Source organism: Scylla paramamosain, chromosome 27 (genome assembly GCF_035594125.1).
Source record: "Scylla paramamosain isolate STU-SP2022 chromosome 27, ASM3559412v1, whole genome shotgun sequence".
NCBI lineage: Eukaryota > Metazoa > Arthropoda > Malacostraca > Decapoda > Portunidae > Scylla > Scylla paramamosain.
Window position 1 is genome coordinate 13,219,309 of NC_087177.1, and position 19,602 is coordinate 13,238,910.

Below are 19,602 nucleotides of genomic sequence, written 5' to 3' on the forward strand. Positions count from 1 at the left end.
TTGGCCCAGAATGATGTCCAGAGAGAATAAAAGAAAGGGAGAGATGATGGAGGAGAGGAGAGGAAAGGAAAGGGAAGATGAGAGGAGAAGTAGAGGAAAATTAATATGATAGGAAAGAAGAAATAAAGAAGAAAGGAGAGGACAGAAAGGGAGAGATGGCGAGAAAAAAAGAAATGATAGAAAAGAAAGGGAAAATAACTGAAGAAGAGGAAAAGGAGAGAAGAAATGAGGATAGAGAGAAAATCAAAACAGACCAAACGTAAAGGAGATGGAGAGAGATGAGGGGATAGCAGGAGAGAAAAGAAAGATAATAATGATAAAAGTAAAGAAAGGGAAGAATAAGAGAGGATATAAAAGAAAAGAAAAGAATTGAAAGAAAACGAAAGGAAAATAATAAGAAAGAAGGAAAAAAGGAAAGAAAACAAAAAAAAATGCAACGAAAAAATAATGACTAAGATAAAGAAGGATCAGAAAGGAAACATGAAGAGGAAAGACGGGCAGACTAGACGAGAATAAGAAGAAAAGATGTAGGGGGAATGAAGGCCACAAACATTAGGGGAAATAAAAGGGTTTCCTTCGCTACGGTCACTTTATTACGCACAACAAATAGTTCCAATAGATGATGATGAGTCCGTTTTGTCTTCACTGGACCCAAGACGAAGCGCAACAATGATTCCAGTAGTAAATCACACGAGGGAAGGAACCTGAACATTATTCTTTGTCTGTATCTTACATTTGTCTTTCCTTTTTTTCTTTCTTTCCTTGTTTTTTTTTTTGTCTTTCAGTTATTTTGTTAGCATGGGATAGACACTAGACAGACGGATAGAAAGACACACACACACACACACACACACACACACACACACACACACACACTGCAAATACTTAATAAGTGTGGCTTTTTAATACTCCAGTCTATTATTGTTATTATTATTTTCATCATTACTACTACTACTACTAGTACTACTACTACTACTACTACTACTACTACTACTACTACTACTACAACAACTACTACTAATACCAATACTACTACTACTACTACTACTACTACTACTACTACTACTACCACAACACACAAAAATCTCGCAAATCTATCTTTAATCATTCATATTTAAATTCTTCATTACAATTCGAATTACCTCTAAGCATCCCTCTCTCTCTCTCTCTCTCTCTCTCTCTCTCTCTCTCTCTCTCTCTCTCTCTCTCTCTCTCTCTCTCTGCAACACCCCGCTACTCAACACTCATTACACCTGCACGTCAAGGGCCATTACTTGCTACCTGTGAGCGAATAATGCAAATTACCTGATTCACTTTAATTGATAAAAGAAATCAATTGCGTTTGATATATACTCGTATTCTCTCTCTACTCAATTATTTTTTTGAGGTGTAATTTCTTCCTGACGCTTCTCTTGTCTTTTTTCTTTTTTTATGTAGGAGGGAGTCCGGCCAAGGCCAGCAAAAATCCAGTAAAAAAAAAAAAAAAGGTCCACTGAGATGCCAGTCCCCCAATAGGGTTCAAAGCGGTAGTCAAAAATTGAAGGATAAGTGTCTTGAAACCTCCCTTTTGAAGGAGTTCAAGTCACAGAAAGGTAAAAATACAGAAGCAGAAAGAGAGTTCCAGAGTTTACCCGAGAAAGGAATGAATGATTGAGAATACTGGTTAAATCTTCCATTAGAGAAGTGGACAGAGTAGTGATGAGAGAAAGAAGAAAGCTTGTGCAGCGAGGCATGCAGTTAGCAAGATCAGAAGACCAGTTAGCATGAAAATAGCGGAAGAAGATAGCAACAGATGCAACATTACGACGATGAGAAAGAGACTGAAAACAGTTAGTTAGGGGAGAGGAACTGATGAGACGAAAAGCTTTTGATTCCACCCTGTCTAGAAGAGCTGTATGAGTGGAATCCCCCCAGACATGTGAAGCATACTCCATACATGGACTAATAAAGCCCTTGTACAGAGTTAGCAGCTGGCGGAGACGTCTTAGAACACCGAACTTCAAAAGAAGCTGTTTTAGCTAGAGATGAGATGTGAAGTTTCCAGCTTAGATTATAAGTAAAGGACTGACTGGGGATATTCAGAGTAGAAGAGGGGGACAGTTGAGTGTCATTGAAGAAGAGGAATTGTTGTCTATAGGGGATAGTTGTCTGTCTCTTTGTCTCTGGTTCTCTGGTTTTCTTTCTGTTTCTCTGTCTTTCTGTCTTGATTTAGCTTTTCTCTCTCTCTCTTGTGTTCTCTTATCTTTTCTTCTCTGTCTGCCACTGTTTCTCTCTCTCTCTCTCTCTCTCTCTCTCTCTCTCTCTCTCTCTCTCTCTCTCTCTCTCTCTCTCTCTCTCTCTCTCTCTCTCTCTCTCTCTCTCTCTCTCTCTCTCTCTCTCTCTCTCTCTCTCTCTCGATTCTATTCCCCATTCCACACATTCTCAGCCTTCCTCTATACACGTTTCAACATGTCGTAGTGAGGTCAGTACACTTAAGGTCGTTTGCTAATCTCTGTCTCTTTCCCTTTTTCTCTTTCCCTGTCTTTGTCTTAAATTAGTATTTAGATGTCTTTTGTTTATTGTTTTCTTTCTCTTTTTGTTTCTCTTGTTCCATTTTCGCTCTTAATTTTCCTTCTTGTCTATATCCAAAAAATATCTGAACTTTTTTTAATATTTCTTCCTTTTTTTTTTTTTCTTAGTTCTGTCTTGATTCAGGTGAGAGAATGTATTTACACACATTATCTTCACTTTAGACTTAATTACTTTCTTTTCTATCACGTTCAAAATTAGGGGGAGAAAAGTGTTCTACTGAAATTCATCATTTTCTTTCCCGTTTTCCTTTTCTCCCTTTTTTTTTTTTTTTTTTTTGCCTCGCTCACGGTCAGTGTTCATAAATTCTCCACTTAAGCTCAAAATTCAGTGTACGTGAATTTCTGAAGTAGCATAGTACATTTTCCTCTTCTTTATTTTTCCCCTCTCAAAATTTTCCTTCCATATTTTTAATTTCATGAGTTAATCTCGTATATGAAGAAAATTCAGAAATATCTTACATTCCCTATTTTGCTTCTTAATAAAAAAAATCAACACTTCTTAGGTTTTTTCTCCTTTAAGTTCGATGCCCTTCAGTCAATTTCTCTCTCTCTCTCTCTCTCTCTCTCTCTCTCTCTCTCTCTCTCTCTCTCTCTCTCTCTCTCTCTCTCTCTCTCTCTCTCTCTCTCTCTCTCTTAATAAGTACATCCAACTTTTCGTCTCTTCCTCTCTCTCCACACACACACACACACACACACACACACACACACACACACACACACACACACACACACACACACACACACACACTCACAGCTTACAGTGTATTTCCGGAAGTCCTAAGTGGCGTGTGAATGGCTTTCTCTCTCTCTCTCTCTCTCTCTCTCTCTCTCTCTCTCTCTCTCTCTCTCTCTCTCTCTCTCTCTCTCTCTCTCTCTCTCTCTCTCTCTCTCTCTCTCTCTCTCTCTCTCTCTCTAAGGTCCGTAGTCTTGTTCGTTACCTGATACTTGTTCTCAACATCTTATCGGGGAGAGGAGAGGAGAGGCGTGGGTGAAAGGAAGAGCAAAAAGCAAGACATGAAAGAAAGACAGGACGAGAGGTGGAAGAGGAAGAGGGAGAGTAAGGGTGGAAGAGAATGAAAATGATGTGGTTGGTAGAGGGAAAGAAGTGGATTAGGAGGAGAGGGAGAGGGAGAGGGCGGAGGAAAGAAAAGTAGTGAGTGGAAGGGAAATTAATCTTGGAGAGTCTGGAGAAGTGGAAGAATGGAGTGAGAGTAGAAGGGGATTTTGTGAGAAAGGGCTGAGGATGAGGCCTGGAAGTGCGGGGAGATGGAGGAAAAGAGTGGCAGAGGACTGGGCACAAACATGTAAGACATTGTAAGAGATTGTAAGATGTTATGTCTATTTTCATATGTGGTATTGTAAAGAATTAAAGCACGTAAACAGAGATATGTCGGTCTTTGAGGAGAAAACGGATGAATAAATAGCAGTAAACTCAATGTGGGACTTCTTGGGAGGAAATGCATTACATAGGAAAAAATAATATTGAAAGAGCTTTTAATCTACAAGATAAAGAGACGGAAATAAACAGCTACAAATAAACTGAGAGTGGGAGGACTTGATAAAATATGCATTACATTGATCTATAAGAAGAGCAGGCATAATTAAACACAGCTTATAGTAAACTGGAGATATATATTACATAGAAAGAACAAATACTTAAAGAATTGTTGGCCTATGAGATGACTAGACATATAAACACCGCTAACAGTAAAATGAATGCTGGAAAACTTAAGAACACAAACATGTACTAAAAACAACCACACATCTCCACACCTCCTATCAGAAACATGAAGAAAAACAAAGTTAATTACACGTGGCTCCATAAAATCACACGAAACACATCACACAACCCACACAGACCCTTGCGTACAAACTGCCTGACTTGTTCTTAACTCAGAGCAAGGACTACCTGTGGATGTGATGGCAGTCCGTATAGAGAGGCGGTGAAGGTCTGTTTGTGGCAGCGTGAGAGAGAATAGGAAGGAGGGGAGAGGCTGAGAGAGAGAGAGAGAGAGAGAGAGAGAGAGAGAGAGAGAGAGAGAGAGAGAGAGAGAGAGAGAGAGAGAGAGAGAGAGAGAGAGAGAGAGAGAGAAAAAAACTGAACAAATGGGACAAGAGGAGAGGAGAGAGAAATATGGGAATGGAAATGCAAAAGTGAAGTTGAAGAAAGGATGGGAGGAAAAATGAAGCAAGTAGAGAGAGAGAAAAAGAGAGGGAGAGAAAGGTGAGGTATAGAGGAGAGAAAGAAGAGAATACGAGGCGTGGAATAACTTGGAGAGATGGAAGAGAATGAAAACTGGAAAGCTGGCAGCGAAAGCAAGGGAGATGGAAAGGGAAAGGGAAAGAGAAAAGAGATAGAGAGAGAACGCAAGAGAAGGAATAGGACCGAATGACCAGGAGGGGAGACGAGGAACGAGGAATGGAGGGGAGCTGGAGTTGGAGAGACGTGAGGGACGAGGAGAGGGAGAGGAAGCAGGAGGGAAAGACAAGAGGGAGAGAGGAATGTCATATTGAAAGGGGGTAGTCACAGCGACTCCTATGGGCGATGTGGCAAAAGGATGGTTCTGTTATACTGATTTTCGATACTAAAATGGGGTTGTGGCCTCGAGCACTGATTGGATACGCAGCGAGAGGGACAGTGATGGGGCGGGCACGTGGACGAGGAGGCGAGGACGAGGAGAACGAGGACAAGAAAAGGGAGATTGTAGGACGTAAAGCAAATGGGGAAAACACGAAGGAGAGGATGGAAGTACTGAGGGACAGTGATGAAACGAGGACAAAAACGAGGAGGCGAGGACGGGGAAAACCAGGGCAGGAAAAGGGAGAATGTGGCGTATAAAGAAAGGACAAGACTAAGATATTAAAGGAAGAAGATAATAAGGACAAGGACGAGGACGACGAGGTGTGGGGCGAGGAGAACAAAGACAAGAAAAGGGAGGATATAACACGTAAAGAAAGGACACGACGAAAATATTGAAGGAAAAAAAAGGAAAACAAGGACGAGGACGGAGATGACGGGGAGGTGCGAGACAAGGGAACAAGAACAAGAAAAGGGAGAATGTAACACGTCAAGGAAATTGAAAAAAAAAAAAAAACACGGACAGGATGAAAATATTGAATGAAGGAAAGGAGAACAAGTAAGTACAAGGACGAAGGAGGACGAATGTACGGATGAGAGCGGAGACAAAAAAGCGGGAAGAACACGAAAAGGAATTGGAGAAAAGAAGAATATAAAGTTAAAAAAAAAAAAAAGAGTCGGAAGAGAAAGAGAAGGAAAACAAGAACACAGAAAATACATGAACACAAGAAAGAAACGACAAAAAAAAGGAATGAAAAGAAAAAAATGGATAAAACACGAAAAAATAAGGGAAGAAGTTGTAGGAGAATTTGAGGAACGGAGGAAATGAAAGAAAATAAAGCAAAGAAAAGAACGAACGAGGATAAAAGGAGGCGGACGAGCGGGAATCTGAAGGAGCGCAGTGAGGTAAGAGGACGGGGAGGAATGAGAGCAGGAGAGCAAGAGGAAGAGGAGTGTTGTGAACAGAGACACCGCGCAAGGATACAAGAGTTCATATTTTCTCGAAACGTTGAAGAGGATGAGTCAGAGGTGGCAGTGAAGGCCCAAGGAGGAGGAGGAGGAGGAGGAGGAGGAGGAGGAGGAGGAGGAGGAGGAGAAGTTATGGCTTGACGACACTATACCTGTTCCGAGTACTGCAATAATAATCTTCCAGATTCACTCTTCTCCTTCATTTACAGAGGAGAATTAGTTGAGAGTGAGTTCCTGGGACTCCTTATCTTCATCATCTTCGCTTTTCCTGATTGCGTCACTTACAATCTCTCTCTCTCTCTCTCTCTCTCTCTCTCTCTCTCTCTCTCTCTCTCTCTCTCTCTCTCTCTCTCTCTCTCTCTCTCTCTCTCTCTCTCTCTCTCTCTCTCTCTCTCTCTCTCTCTATATATATATATATATATAAAAGTAACGTTGTCAAATACAGTAGTTGATAGATGAGATATATATATATATATATATATATATATATATATATATATATATATATATATATATATATATATATATATATATATATATATATATATATATATATATATATATATATATATATATATATATATATATATATATATATATATATATATATATATATATATATATATATATATATCTCATCTATCAACTACTGTATTTGACAACGTTACTTTTTACCTCTTCTTTTCAGTCTAAACATTCATTAGCCACTCTTCTTCAAGAGTACTTTCCTATCTCTTCTTTTGAAATCTATCTTTATTAATCTTGGAATAAAAAAAAAAAAAAGATATATAAAAAAGAGATGTGAGGAGAAAGCAGATAAGTATGAGTGTGTGGAGGCGAGGGAGGAATAGAGGGAGAAGAGACAGGAGGCAACCAGCCAGCAGGTGAAGGAGACACAAGACTAAAAGACCGGTCGACAGGGACTTTCTTTTATTGATGTCACTGTCATATTCCAGTTCCTATTAATTGTGCAAAGCGAAGACTCACACGATTTTTCTCTTTTACTACTGTCTTATTTATTTAGGTGGAGAGATGAACACTGCTACTGCTCCTTCCCCTTCCTTAAGCCCTTCCCCCCTGCCAGAGAAAATACACAACTGACTGTCCATTATTTGTTTACCCCTGCTATCCCTACCACTGTCACCATGAAGGTTAACTATAACAGAGAAAATTAATCTTGACACTACCAATCCATAATTCTTCTAAAAATGGACCGTTTCACACCATCCACGATCACCTCCAAGACCATCACAGAGAAAATGCCAAATAAAATTCATCTTTCGACCACAAAAATAAGAAAAAACTACATCACTTCCATCACTACCACTGCCACTACAAGCGCCATTACGACCACTACTGCGACCACCACTAAGTAAGGATCAAAGAAAATAATATAAAACCTTCTTTCACCTAATAAGTTCATAATTCACCATTACCACCACCACCACCACCACCACCTCTACCACCACAGCGAAGACTACGACTCCAGTTACGACCAAAATCACAAACCCATCTAATGAAAACATCAACAAAGATAATAAAAAAATCCACGTTTAATCCCAAAGCGTTTAGTATTCAACACCACCAATATTACACCCACCACCAGTCTCTTATCTACCACAACCACCACCATTACCACCACTGATATAACCACCATCACCACAACTACCATCATAAAAAAACAGAGAGAGAGAGAGAGAGAGAGCAGCGTCAAAATAAACTGAAATCACGAATATAGAGAGAGAGATTAAAAAAAAATAAGGATGAAAAGGGAAAAATAAAAATGAGGGGGAAGTTAAAATGTTCAAGCCACGCACGTCAAAAATATCCCCTTTCAGAATAATGGCACGAGTCATTTCCTTTACCTGTGCTGGAAAAACAAAGGATGAAAGGAGGCTGGAAGGATAAATTCTGCTCAGATGCGCAAGCAGGTACACTGCCAGACTAAATTTAAACACACACCCTACATAGACACACACACACACACACACACACACACACACACACAGAGAGAGAGAGAGAGAGAGAGAGAGAGAGAGAGAGAGAGAGAGAGAGAGAGAGAGAGAGAGAGAGAGAGAGAGAGAGAGAGAGAGAGAGAGAGAGAGAGAGAGAATTTCTCCCCCTACTTCTTTAGATTCTCTCAGTTTTCATACACATGCTTTTAAATCACCAGCAACAGGTCACGTGCACATCTCTCTCTCTCTCTCTCTCTCTCTCTCTCTCTCTCTCTCTCTCTCTCTCTCTCTCTCTCTCTCTCTCTCTCTCATATCTGTTACCTCATTTATTAATCCATTCCCTCACATCTCCACAAATACACTCATACGTTCATTCATTTATTTAAACATTTATCGACTTATTTGTGCATTCATTTACGTAGCTATCAATTTATTCTTCCGTCCATCTGCGCATTTATTTATTCACTTATTTGCTGGGAACTGAGACTGCATTACATAATATTACTTACAGGAGGAGGAGGAGGAGGAGGAGGAGGAGGAGGAATAATAATAGAATGATGAGAAGGTGGTAGAGGAGGAAAAGGAGAAATAAGAATAATAATAAGAATAGAAATAAAGAGGACGAGATGGAGAAGGTAGTAGACGAGGAGGAGGAAAAGATAGTAGAGGAGGAGGAGGAGGAGGAGGTGGTAGAGGAGGAGGAGGAGGAGGAGGAAAAAGAGGTGTGATAGAGGAAGAGGAGAATAAGAAAGAGAAGGTAGAGGAAGAGGAAGAGGAGGAGGAGGAGGAGGAGGAAAAAGAGGAGGTGTGATAGAGGAAGAGGAGAAGAAGAAAGAGGAGGAGGAGGAGGTAGAGGAGGAGGAGAGAACGTCGCATCTCCACTATCTCACTCTCCATGAATGAACCTTAAGATAACAAAGCCAGATTAGTGATAGGTCAGCGAGAAACCTATAGGGCTAATCTTCTAATCCATCTAATCCTTCCATCCTCCTCCACCTCCTCCTTCATCTCTCGCTTCCATATCGACGTGACTAAGAGGGTAAGCGGCCGTGATCCTCCTTCGCCCGGGCACACTCCAGCGGGCCACCACTGAGACACGCGGGGCATCAGGGGGCGGCAAGAGGAACTAGCGCCACTGTGCCAATCTAAATCGTATTAAGAGTGAATGCGCGTTACCAGAGGATAAAGTATTGAGTCGTGCTCCTTTACCTGCTCGCGCGGCGTCGGCATGATTGGATCGAGCTCGGGGTAAACAGAGCAAGCAATTATCCCAAAGAGGACGCCTTGCTAACTCCTCCTGCAAAGCTGTCACGGCACAGCGCCACGCTCCACGCTCCTCGCTCCTCCAGCCCAAAGCAAACGCGGTGATGAGGGGAATATAAATGCACAGCAATACACGAGATTTGAGATTTGGTGAATTATGTTTTCTTCGTTGATATAAATAGTGATGGAGAGAGGAAAGATGACAAATTGTTATTATAGTGTACGTTTTTTTTTTTTTTTAATATGGTGATGTAATTCTTGAATGAGTCGGATTCATTAAGTTTATTGTGAGTTTTGAGTGTGTGTGTGTGTGTGTGTGTGTGTGTGTGTGTGTGTGTGTGTGTGTGTGTGTGTGTGTGTGTGTGTGTGTGTGTGTGTGTGTGTGTGTGTGTGTGTGTTGAAATAGCCTTGACGTCATATAAAAAACAGAAGGCATTCAGACACCACTGCCCCGAGGGAAGTCCTCACTGCAGGAACGTCATGTCGAGAAATCTGAAAATACTTTTAAAAAATATCGATTCGACATACATATCTAGAACTGTCTGAAGCATAACGAATTACCTCATGATTAAAAGCCAATCTTTCCCCTCCCTCAAAAAATGAAAATTCACTGATTAGTCTTCCTAGGTATCGTTCGGCAAACAGACAGATTAATTTGCGGAGGTAACGAATAAATCTCACAATAAATCATGAAGCGAATGAAACAAAATAAAACATCATTTAAATTATCCCCATTAAAAAAAAAAAAAAAAAACATAAAAGAGATTCGCCACAACGCCTTAGATCTATATAAAGAAAATCCTACGAGAGACAAAGTTACGCGGGGTCACTGGCGGAGGTCAAGGCGGCGCCGCCCTGTCCTCCACGCCTGGCACCTACACGCCCTCACGCCTCCACGCGCCACCGCCACCGCCCCCACCCCAAGCTTCAAAGGTGAGGGCGTGCTTAATGAGACGGGTGCGTGCGTGGGTTGGCTGAGGCGCCCTGCCTTCGGCGCGCCTCGCACACGCCACCCATGCTCACAAAAGCCAAAACAGGGAGCCGTGAGTCACTTTGTCAGTCGTCTTTTATGCTGAAAATAGCGCCTTTCACTCCCTAGACGCAGGGTTCCCTTCTTCTCCTCCTCCTCTTCCTCCTCCTCCTCTTTCTCTTCTCAGTCCCCCCTTACGCCAGGCACGACAGTAAAGAAAATGGAAAGAAGTGAACAAATGAAGAAATGAAAGGAAGCGAGGAAATAGTGGACTTGGGAATGCATACGCAAGTGATGGAAAGAAAGTGAATGATTGAGTGAATAAGAAGTAAATGTATATATAAAGCCAGTAGGAAAGAAGATAATTAAGAAGATAGGAAGAGTTAATGCATGAATGAATAGATAGATGCAATGCAGACAGAAAAAATAAATAAATAAAATGAACGTTACGCAAAATATGGAAAAGGAAAAAACAAATAAATAAAGATTGCAGACGTAAACAAAAGATATACATAAAAAAAAACATACATGATAAATACATACAAGAAACACACACACACACAAAAATACACATAATAAAAAATCTCCCCTCCAAAAAATACATGAAACAAAAAAAGACATACCTAAGCAAAAAGAAACCAGGGGAAAAATATAAGGCAAGTAATCACCATGTAGGAGCAGATGTGGCCGTCTCCGTGCACACCTGCAAGTCGTACATATCGCCATCAGGATCGTCATAACGCACCTGTAACCACACCTGTATACAAAAAAAGAAGACAAAAACTAGAGAGAGAGAGAGAGAGAGAGAGAGAGAGAGAGAGAGAGAGAGAGAGAGAGAGAGAGAGAGAGAGAGAGAGAGAGAGAGAGAGAGAGAGAGAGAGTTACAAAAAATTGCCCAGAAACTATAATATCTCGTGACTAAAATGTAAAAGATAGTTTGTTAGAGAGAGAGAGAGAGAGAGAGAGAGAGAGAGAGAGAGAGAGAGAGAGAGAGAGAGAGAGAGAGAGAGAGAGAGAGAGAGAGAATAAGTAAATGGATGAATAAGTAACAGGATGCAAGAAACGCCAATCTCTCCGCCAGACAGAGACACGCTCGGCACGACACGGCGGTTCATAAAGATAAGGTACGAGGAAAAAGGGAGAGAAAAAAAGAAAGGGAAAAAATTACGCCAAAGGACTATATATTCGTGCACAAAATTGCCGTAATGGTGTACCTCTGCCTGTCTGTCTGTCTGTTTCTGTCCGATTCTCTCTCTCTCTCTTGCTCTTATTCTTCCTCACAAAAGGGAACTAAAAAATCAATCTATTTATTTTTTTATTTAATTTCGCTTTCGAAGTTCATCTTTAATAAGGAAACACTAAATTTCTACCATGTTCTGTGTTTTTAATCGATCTTGTAATGTCTATCTACACACAGTACTCTACTACTACTACTACTACTACTACTACTACTACTTTTCTACTGGGAAACTAGTAGCTTCGTGGACACACAGTACTGTCAAGGGGGAGCGTGTAAGGAAGGATGAGAGATGGAGGCATGTGAGATAGACTGTAGAAAACGGGAGAGAGGGAAAGGTTTGGAAGGTGAGGCAGAAGATAGAGGGTAAGGAAGGAAAGGAGAGTTGCGAGGGAGAGAAGTAGTATGTTAGTAGAATGTATAGGGGGGAAGAGCAAGAGGGAAGATATGGGAAAAAGAGGAGAGGAAGAGAAGGGGACAGAAAACTAGATAGAAAAAGAGAAGAGGAGAGATGTGTGAGAGAAAGGGGAGAGAGAAATGGAAGGTAAGCTGAGGAAATATCAAGGCAGAGAAGGGTGAAAGGAGAGGATATGGGAGGAAGAGAAGGATAGAAAGGAAGCAGGAAAGGAGGAAAGGAGAGATTGTGGTAGGTATGCTGGGAGAGTGAGGTGAGGAAGGGTAGGGGGGAGAGGCAAGGTAGTCATAGTGTGAAGGGAGATAAGAGGTGGTGACTAAGAGAGAGAGAGAGAGAGAGAGAGAGAGAGAGAGAGAGAGAGAGAGAGAGAGAGAGAGAGAGAGAGAGAGAGAGAGAGAGAGAGAGAGAGAGAGAGAGAGAGAGAGAGAGGGGGGGGGGGATTTTGTAGACAAGACAAGCAAAGCAACAGAGGGTAAAGATAACAAAAGAAGAGGGAACCAGAGACACAGAGAAAGACACATGAGACACAAAGACAGAAGACAAAGATACAGACACATATAAACACAGAGATATAAAGAGACAGACAGAAATAAAAGCCAGTTGATAAATTTCCTTCATCAAAAATTATAAGTAAATGACACCATAGAATATTCAGGTGAAGGTCTTTTTTCCATACAAGGTGAACAATTACGGACTTAGGGACTCATTACGGTACACATAAGTAAAGGGAATTAATTAGGGGCAGGTGAGGGAGGCACTAATTACCCACACCCCACACCACACCCCATAGCTACACAGAGAACATTTAATTGAAGGAAGTTGCTGATGATATAAAGGGAAGTGAGATAATGAGAAGATAACTGAATGGTGTGTAACGTAATGGGTGACAAAAGTATAACTACGAACTGGGAAGGTAAATATAGAAGACCACACGATAACTGACTGGACTGTAGCGTAATGGGTGATAGAAATATGAGTTATGAAGATAAATTAAGAAGACCATTCGATAAATTAATGGAATGTTTTGCAGTGGATGACAGAAATATAACTACAATTTGTAAAGATAAGTAAATAAGAGAGAATGTGATAACTGTATAGAATGCGATGTAACAGATAAAAAAAAATAGCACTTGAATGAAATGTAAGGAGGGACTGAAAACTGAAACCAAAATAATATTAGGCGAATCGTAAAGATAAATAGAGGGGAGAATATGATAACTGAGCAAAATGCGAGTCAATATATAAAACAAAAGAACTTTAATGAAATCTAAATGGGGAATAAGAAATTAAAATGAAATAGAACCTGAATGAAATGTAATGAAAGAACAAGAATTTAAATAAAAGTGACAGTATGAAACTTACAAAACAGTCCCTTCCTTATACCATCTGCTCTTAAATTTGCTCCATATAATTTAAAAAAAGAAAAAAAGAGAAAACAAAGGAAACGCGACTTAAAAGAATGAAAATGAAGAGCAATGAAAGTATTAAAGAAAGAGAAAGAGAAATCGGGGAAAAAAAAGAAAAGAAAAAGGACATACAAACGAAACGAAGGGATTAATAACAGAAATGTCAAAAATTAAATGCAGACCAATTTTATATCTAATGATGGACACACACACACACACACACACACACACACACACACACACACACACACACACACACACACACACACACACACACACACAAACGTACATAAAGAGCGAAAGTTGTACATGCAAAGAATAAAAGACAGAGAAAAGATTAAAATGTTGCGTGGATTCAGTTTTGTGTTGTGTTGGATCTCCTCTCATTCTTCCTCTTCCTCTTCCTCCTCTTTCTGTTATTTCCTATGAAATCCTCTTCTTTATAGTGTTGTGCTTTGTTTTATTATCTTTCTCCTCCTCTTCTTCCTCCTCCTCCTTCTCCTCCCTTGTTATTCTGTAATTTTTAAACCTCGTCCTCATAATATTATAGAGCTATGTAATTTTATATAATTTTCCTTTTATTCTCACTCTAGTATTACGTTATGTAATCCTCCTCCTCCTCCTCTTCCTCCTTCTCCTCCTCCTCCTCCTCCTCCTCTAGCAATAAAAGCAATAATAGAAAATAATGCGAGGTGAAAATGGATATAAATAACATTAAGTCAATCATATCCTTCTATTCTATCTCCCCTTCTCTCCTTCCCCTCCTCCCCTCCACTGCTACCCCCTCCATCCATTCTTCCCTGTCAATCTCGTTTTTTTCCTTCCCTTCTTCCTCCTTTTACACTCTTCAATCCTTTTCTCCGCACTCTAATCCTCTCTCTCATTCCTTTCCTCCAGCTCTATCTCCTCCTTTCCCATTTCCTGTTCCATTCTTCCTTTCTTCATCTCTTTTAGTTCCATTCCCCTTTTCTTACCTAACCATATCCCTCCGTTTTCTTCCCCCTTTATCGTATCTCTTCCTTTTCTCTTTCTACTCTCATCCTTCATTGCTTTTCTTCGTCTTTTTCTCCTTTCTTCTTCCTCTATTTCTATTCTCATTTCCACGTAGCTATTTTTCTCTTCCTCCTCACGCACGGATCTTCGTATCATCCTATCCTTCATTCCATTTCTTCCCCACTTCTCTTCTTTATCTTTCCAGCTCCCTATTTCCTCCTTTGTCATCTGCCCCCTCCACCTCCCATCCTGTAAACCAGCCACATCCTTCTCATCCTCAATTACCTCCAGCACTCGTCCTCTCTCTCCCTCTCTCTCTCTCTCTCTCTCTCCCTCTCAGTCTTGCTCCTCGCCCTGATCCTCCTCGCTTTCTGTCCTGGAGTCTGCTAAACCATGTGCTCTTCCTGTTTACCCCCGAGAGAACATTGTTAACCTCGCCTCCGGGGGAAACTTTCGGCCGCCAGCGAACTAGATTGTCCCGGAAACTTGCACAATCTCACCAAAGCCCCGATCAGCTTAGAGTTTGGAGTTGAGCTTATCAAGGAGGCAAATTACTAAGAGGAGGATGACTAAAGTTGAGAATATTATAGATCACCTCACCTCCCTTCCCTCCATTTCCCTCCCTTCTCCCCTCCCTCCCTCTCTCTCTCTCTCTCTCTCTCTCTCTCTCTCTCTCTCTCTCTCTCTCTCTCTCTCTCTCTATACCATCAGAGCACAAACCATTCCCTTCTTTCTTTTTTTCTCTTCTCTGTTTTCCACCTGATTCTTCCTACCCCCCTCCTCTCTCTCTCTCTCTCTCTCTCTCTCTCTCTCTCTCTCTCTCTCTCTCTCTCTCTCTCTCTCTCTCTCTCTCTCGCTAAGTACTTACCTGGATTAATGTGTTTCCTCAGGTGTTCATCATTAAGACTGCTGCTGCGTCACTCACTCTCACTCTCTCCTCTCTCCCCCTTCATCTCTTCTTTCCCCTTCAGTGAGTTTCTTGCCGTGGTGTTGCACCGTCAACCCTCCTTCCTCCGTACCCTCGACATGTTCCTCCTCCTCCTCCTCCTCCTGCTGCTCCTCCTCCTCCTTCCCCTCTGCTCCAATAACCTGAGTGTCTCCCTTCTATTTTATTTTTCTTTTCATTTTTTCTCGGCCCCAAGCAGTGTCTTCATCTCCCATGTTGTGGTGTTTTGTTGGCTCTCACAAACAAAAGATGTATCTCCTGCCTGCCTCCTCCTCCTCCTCCTCTCCTTCCTTCTCTCTCCCCTCTCCTCTCTCCTCCATCCCTTCCTCCCTCTCTGTCTCTACATCCCTTCCTTCTCTACCGCACACCTTCTTCCCTCCTCTCTCTCTCTCTCTCTCTCTCTCTCTCTCTCTCTCTCTCTCTCTCTCTGCTCCTTGCTCGCTCACTCTGACAAAGCTGTAATATCTTTTGTTTGGTACCATTGTGTTATTATTTTATTTCCTCCCAGGCATATCACAGTGGGAGACAAAAACACAGTCAGCTCCATATTAAGCCATGATCTAATATTGTACGTTTCCTGTCCCCGGCAGCCATGTTGAGGTGGTGCGTGGTGTGGGCGTGCCTGGCCGGGGTGGCGCGGGCGTTCTGCCCCCCTGGCTGCAACTGTGACGACAACGTGCCCAGCGCGCGCTGTGTGGGCGTGGGCCTCAACGTGCTGCCCATCCTCTTCAACCCTGGCCTGCGACGCCTCAACATGGCCCACAACCTCATCAGCTCCTTGAATGACGGTCTGGTATTCTTTGACCGCCTGGAGGAGCTGGATTTGTCCAACAACGCGCTGGCTTACTTGGGCACAGAGAACTTTGTGGAGCAGGTGCGGCTCCAGGAACTCCGACTGGCGCACAACAACCTGACAACTCTCACGCCGGGCGCCTTCCGCGGTCTCAACTCCCTCACGCTGCTTGACCTCAGCCATAACGGACTGATCGACCTGCAGCCCGGGATGCTGGAGGACGCCCCTCGCCTCACCGTCCTCCTCCTTGCCCACAACAAACTTCACGTCCTCGTCCGGCACACCTTCCGCGGCCTTCGGAGCCTCCACGTCCTTGACCTGTGTGACAACTACTTTCGGGACGTACCGTCGTCCGCTCTCGGTGACCTGCAGTCCCTCAAGTCGCTACACATGTGTCGCAACCGCCTTACTCGCCTCGAGCCCGACGCCTTCACCACCCCAGCGCTGACGTCACTCTCGCTGGAGACCAACAATATCGACCACATAGAAGCCGGTGCCCTTCAGCGCCTCAAGAACCTACAGAAACTCAACCTTAACGACAATCTGCTGCGCGAGGTGCCCGCCGCAGTGTTGTCCCTCCTGCTGATGTTGGACACGCTCATCCTCAGCAAAAACAACTTCACCACGATACAGGCCGAGGCGTTCAGGAGCCTGAGTCGCCTCACCACGCTGGAAATCTCCCGGTGTCCACGCCTCGCCTCCCTGCACCCCAACGCCTTCGCTCACTGCATCAGCCTCCAGCGTCTCACTATATCCCATAACCCGTTGATACGACACCTTCCGGAAAGGCTGTTCACTTCCCTGCCTCGCCTCCACACGCTGGACCTCCGTGCCAACAGCCTCAAGAGCGTGTCGGAGGCCAGCATGCCGTGGGGCTCCCTTGCTCGCCTCGACCTGCGTGACAACCAGCTGGTGTGCAATTGTTCCATCCGGTGGTTGGCGGCGCTGCTCGGGGCGGCCAACACCTCCCTCGCGGCGCCTGATGTGCAGTGTGCCGCCCCAGAGAAGCTCAAAGGCCTTTATCTCTCCAGGTGAGTCTCTCCCTTCAGCCAGTGGCTGCCAACCGGCAGGGCAATGGCTGCCTTTACCGCCTTCTTTAAAAAAAAAATCCACGCAAATGGAAAAACGGGTAGCAAAGAGGATTTCTGTTCTGATTTTCGTAATATCAAACACCTCAGAGTTTCAGTTTCTCTCGCCACGCCAGTCTTGTTGCCTCGCATCAAAGTGTTACTCAATCCGCTGACCTTTCCTACCTTTCCATTACTTGTACCATCCACTCCAGTCAGTCTTTCCTTCCCTCACCCTTTTCCTCTCACCGCCGCTGACCTGTCCTAATTTTTTTTTACCTCTCTCATCTACTCCAGTCAGTCTTTCCCTGCCCTCCCTCTCCCTTCGGCCGCCGCTGCTCGGGCCCGGGACGCCATTCATACCGACACAACTGGCGGCTTAGATTCACTCCTCATGTCCGTTCGATTCCCGATTCACGGGCAGCCAATCCTCGCCGTGGCCTCGTCCGGCGGTACATTGAAGCCTCTCACTGCTCTTCAATCAGCAGGTAATTCAAGCCGTCCCAGGAGCTCCCCGGCGCGGCTCTCAGCGGGCGCGGGGGACGCTGCATGGCGGGGCGAGGCGATAGAGCGCCATCCGTTATCAGATTATCTCGACGCTCTCCCGTTACCGAGTTACCGGCTGACGAATGTTTCCCGCTAAAGGCGCTAATAAATCCAGATGCCGCCTCGGGCTGACAGTTACCTGAGAGGTGTAACGCAATCACTAGGATGCTGCATGCTGACGTGGGTCTCTCTCTCTCTCTCTCTCTCTCTCTCTCTCTCTCTCTCTCTCTCTCTCTCTCTCTCTCTCTCTCTCTCTCTCTCTCTCTCTCTCTCTCTCTCTCTCTCTCTCTCTCTCTCTCTCTCTCTCTCTCTGGTGTCAACTTTACCTTCAACTTTTTGTTACGATTTTTTAAATGTATCTGTAAAACATTTACAAGTTACTCGTCAATGTTACCAAACAAGCTCACAACATTTACCTGTCAGTGTTACCAAAATAACTTTGGACTTTATCTCCTTATTTTATTCCTACCAATAATCCATTAATATTCCATCCTCAACTCCATTTGTCCTTTTGTCCTTCTATTCTATCCATCTCGTCTGCTAACCTTCCTTCACATTCTATCCTATCAACTCTGTCACCTTCCTGTTCCTATCACGGCCACTTCCTTCCTTCACCTCTTCATCCTAACCAGCCTCCCTACCAACCTCTCTACCCACCTTCCAAAACACCCTTTAACCAACCCACCTGCCTGGCAACCAACCTATCCATATTCCAACCTACCTTCCTCCCCTTTCCTACCTACACATACCTATCCCGCCTACACATTCCTGCCCGGCCAGCTGTCATCGCCGCAGTTGTTTGGGGTCCCCGTGAGGCAACAAACAAAACCGTGACACATGGGCCCGTTCCAGATGCAGTTTCAACATTACAGCAGCAAAATGATATGAGCCTTGCAATTTATACCTTCCTCTTCTTCCTCTTTTCATATTTTTCCTGGGGTATTTGTTTTGTTCCAGATTTCGTTACTTTTCTCCTGTTTCGCCTCCTTTCTTTCTTATTGTTTTTTATTCGCTTCTCTCTCTCTCTCTCTCTCTCTCTCTCTCTCTCTCTCTCTCTCTCTCTCTCTCTCTCTCTCTCTCTCTCTCTCTCTCTCTGTGTGTGTGTGTGTGTTATGTTCCTCTTTCTATTTTCTTTTGTCCTTCTGCCGCTTTATCTTTCTTTCCCCTTCGCATCTCGTTCGTCATTTTTCTCTCGTGCGTCAGCCTGCATTTCCATCCCCATTTCCTTTACATTTCCGCTGTTCTCCCTCTCGCCCTCACTACTTCCTCCTCTTCCTCCTCTTCCTCCTCGTCCTCCTCCTCCTCTACCATCCTATCATTCCCTGTTTACCTTTTTCTCTTCCTTTTCTCTCTCTATCTTAGTCTTTCTTTCCTTCCTATTGCTTTCAATTCCTCCTTTACGTTTAATATTTTCTATCATCAGTTCCTGTTTTTTCTCTCTTTGTCCTTCTCATTTTCTTCTGATTTCTGTTTCGTGTGATTGTTCTGTTCATCATTGCGTCTCTCTCTCTCTCTCTCTCTCTCTCTCTCTCTCTCTCTCTCTCTCTCTCTCTCTCTCTCTCTCTCTCTCTCTCTCTTGCTTATCTTCCTCTCCCTCCTTCCTCCATCACTGTTTCATTACGTCTATTTCCGTTTCTCCTCTTCCGTCTTTATCTCTCCTTCTACAAGCTCCTCTGTTATCTCTCTCTCTCTCTCTCTCTCTCTCTCTCTCTCTCTCTCTCTCTCTCTCTCTCTCTCTCTCTCTCTCTCTTACATAAACACATACACACAAAGAGAGAGAGAGAGAGAGAGAGAGAGAGAGAGAGAGAGAGAGAGAGAGAGAGAGAGAGAGAGAGAGAGAGAGATTTCGTTTAATGTCGCCTTAATGAAGTCTTCTTGATATAATAAATTGCAT

General features: G+C 43.3%; 2 protein-coding genes across 2 annotated transcripts in view; one reads left to right on the plus strand and one right to left on the minus strand.

Moving 5' to 3' along the window:
* LOC135114412 (uncharacterized) overlaps window positions 1-19,602 on the minus strand; it is a 170,109-nt gene that overhangs the window by 80,168 nt on the left and 70,339 nt on the right. The window lies entirely within an intron of this gene.
* LOC135114244 (chondroadherin-like) overlaps window positions 1-19,602 on the plus strand; it is a 54,310-nt gene that overhangs the window by 25,368 nt on the left and 9,340 nt on the right. The window contains exon 3 of the mRNA XM_064030037.1: window positions 15,893-17,126. Coding sequence (XP_063886107.1) covers window positions 15,895-17,126 — 1,232 coding nt within the window. The 5' untranslated portion in view covers window positions 15,893-15,894. The remainder of the gene's footprint in view (window positions 1-15,892; window positions 17,127-19,602) is intronic.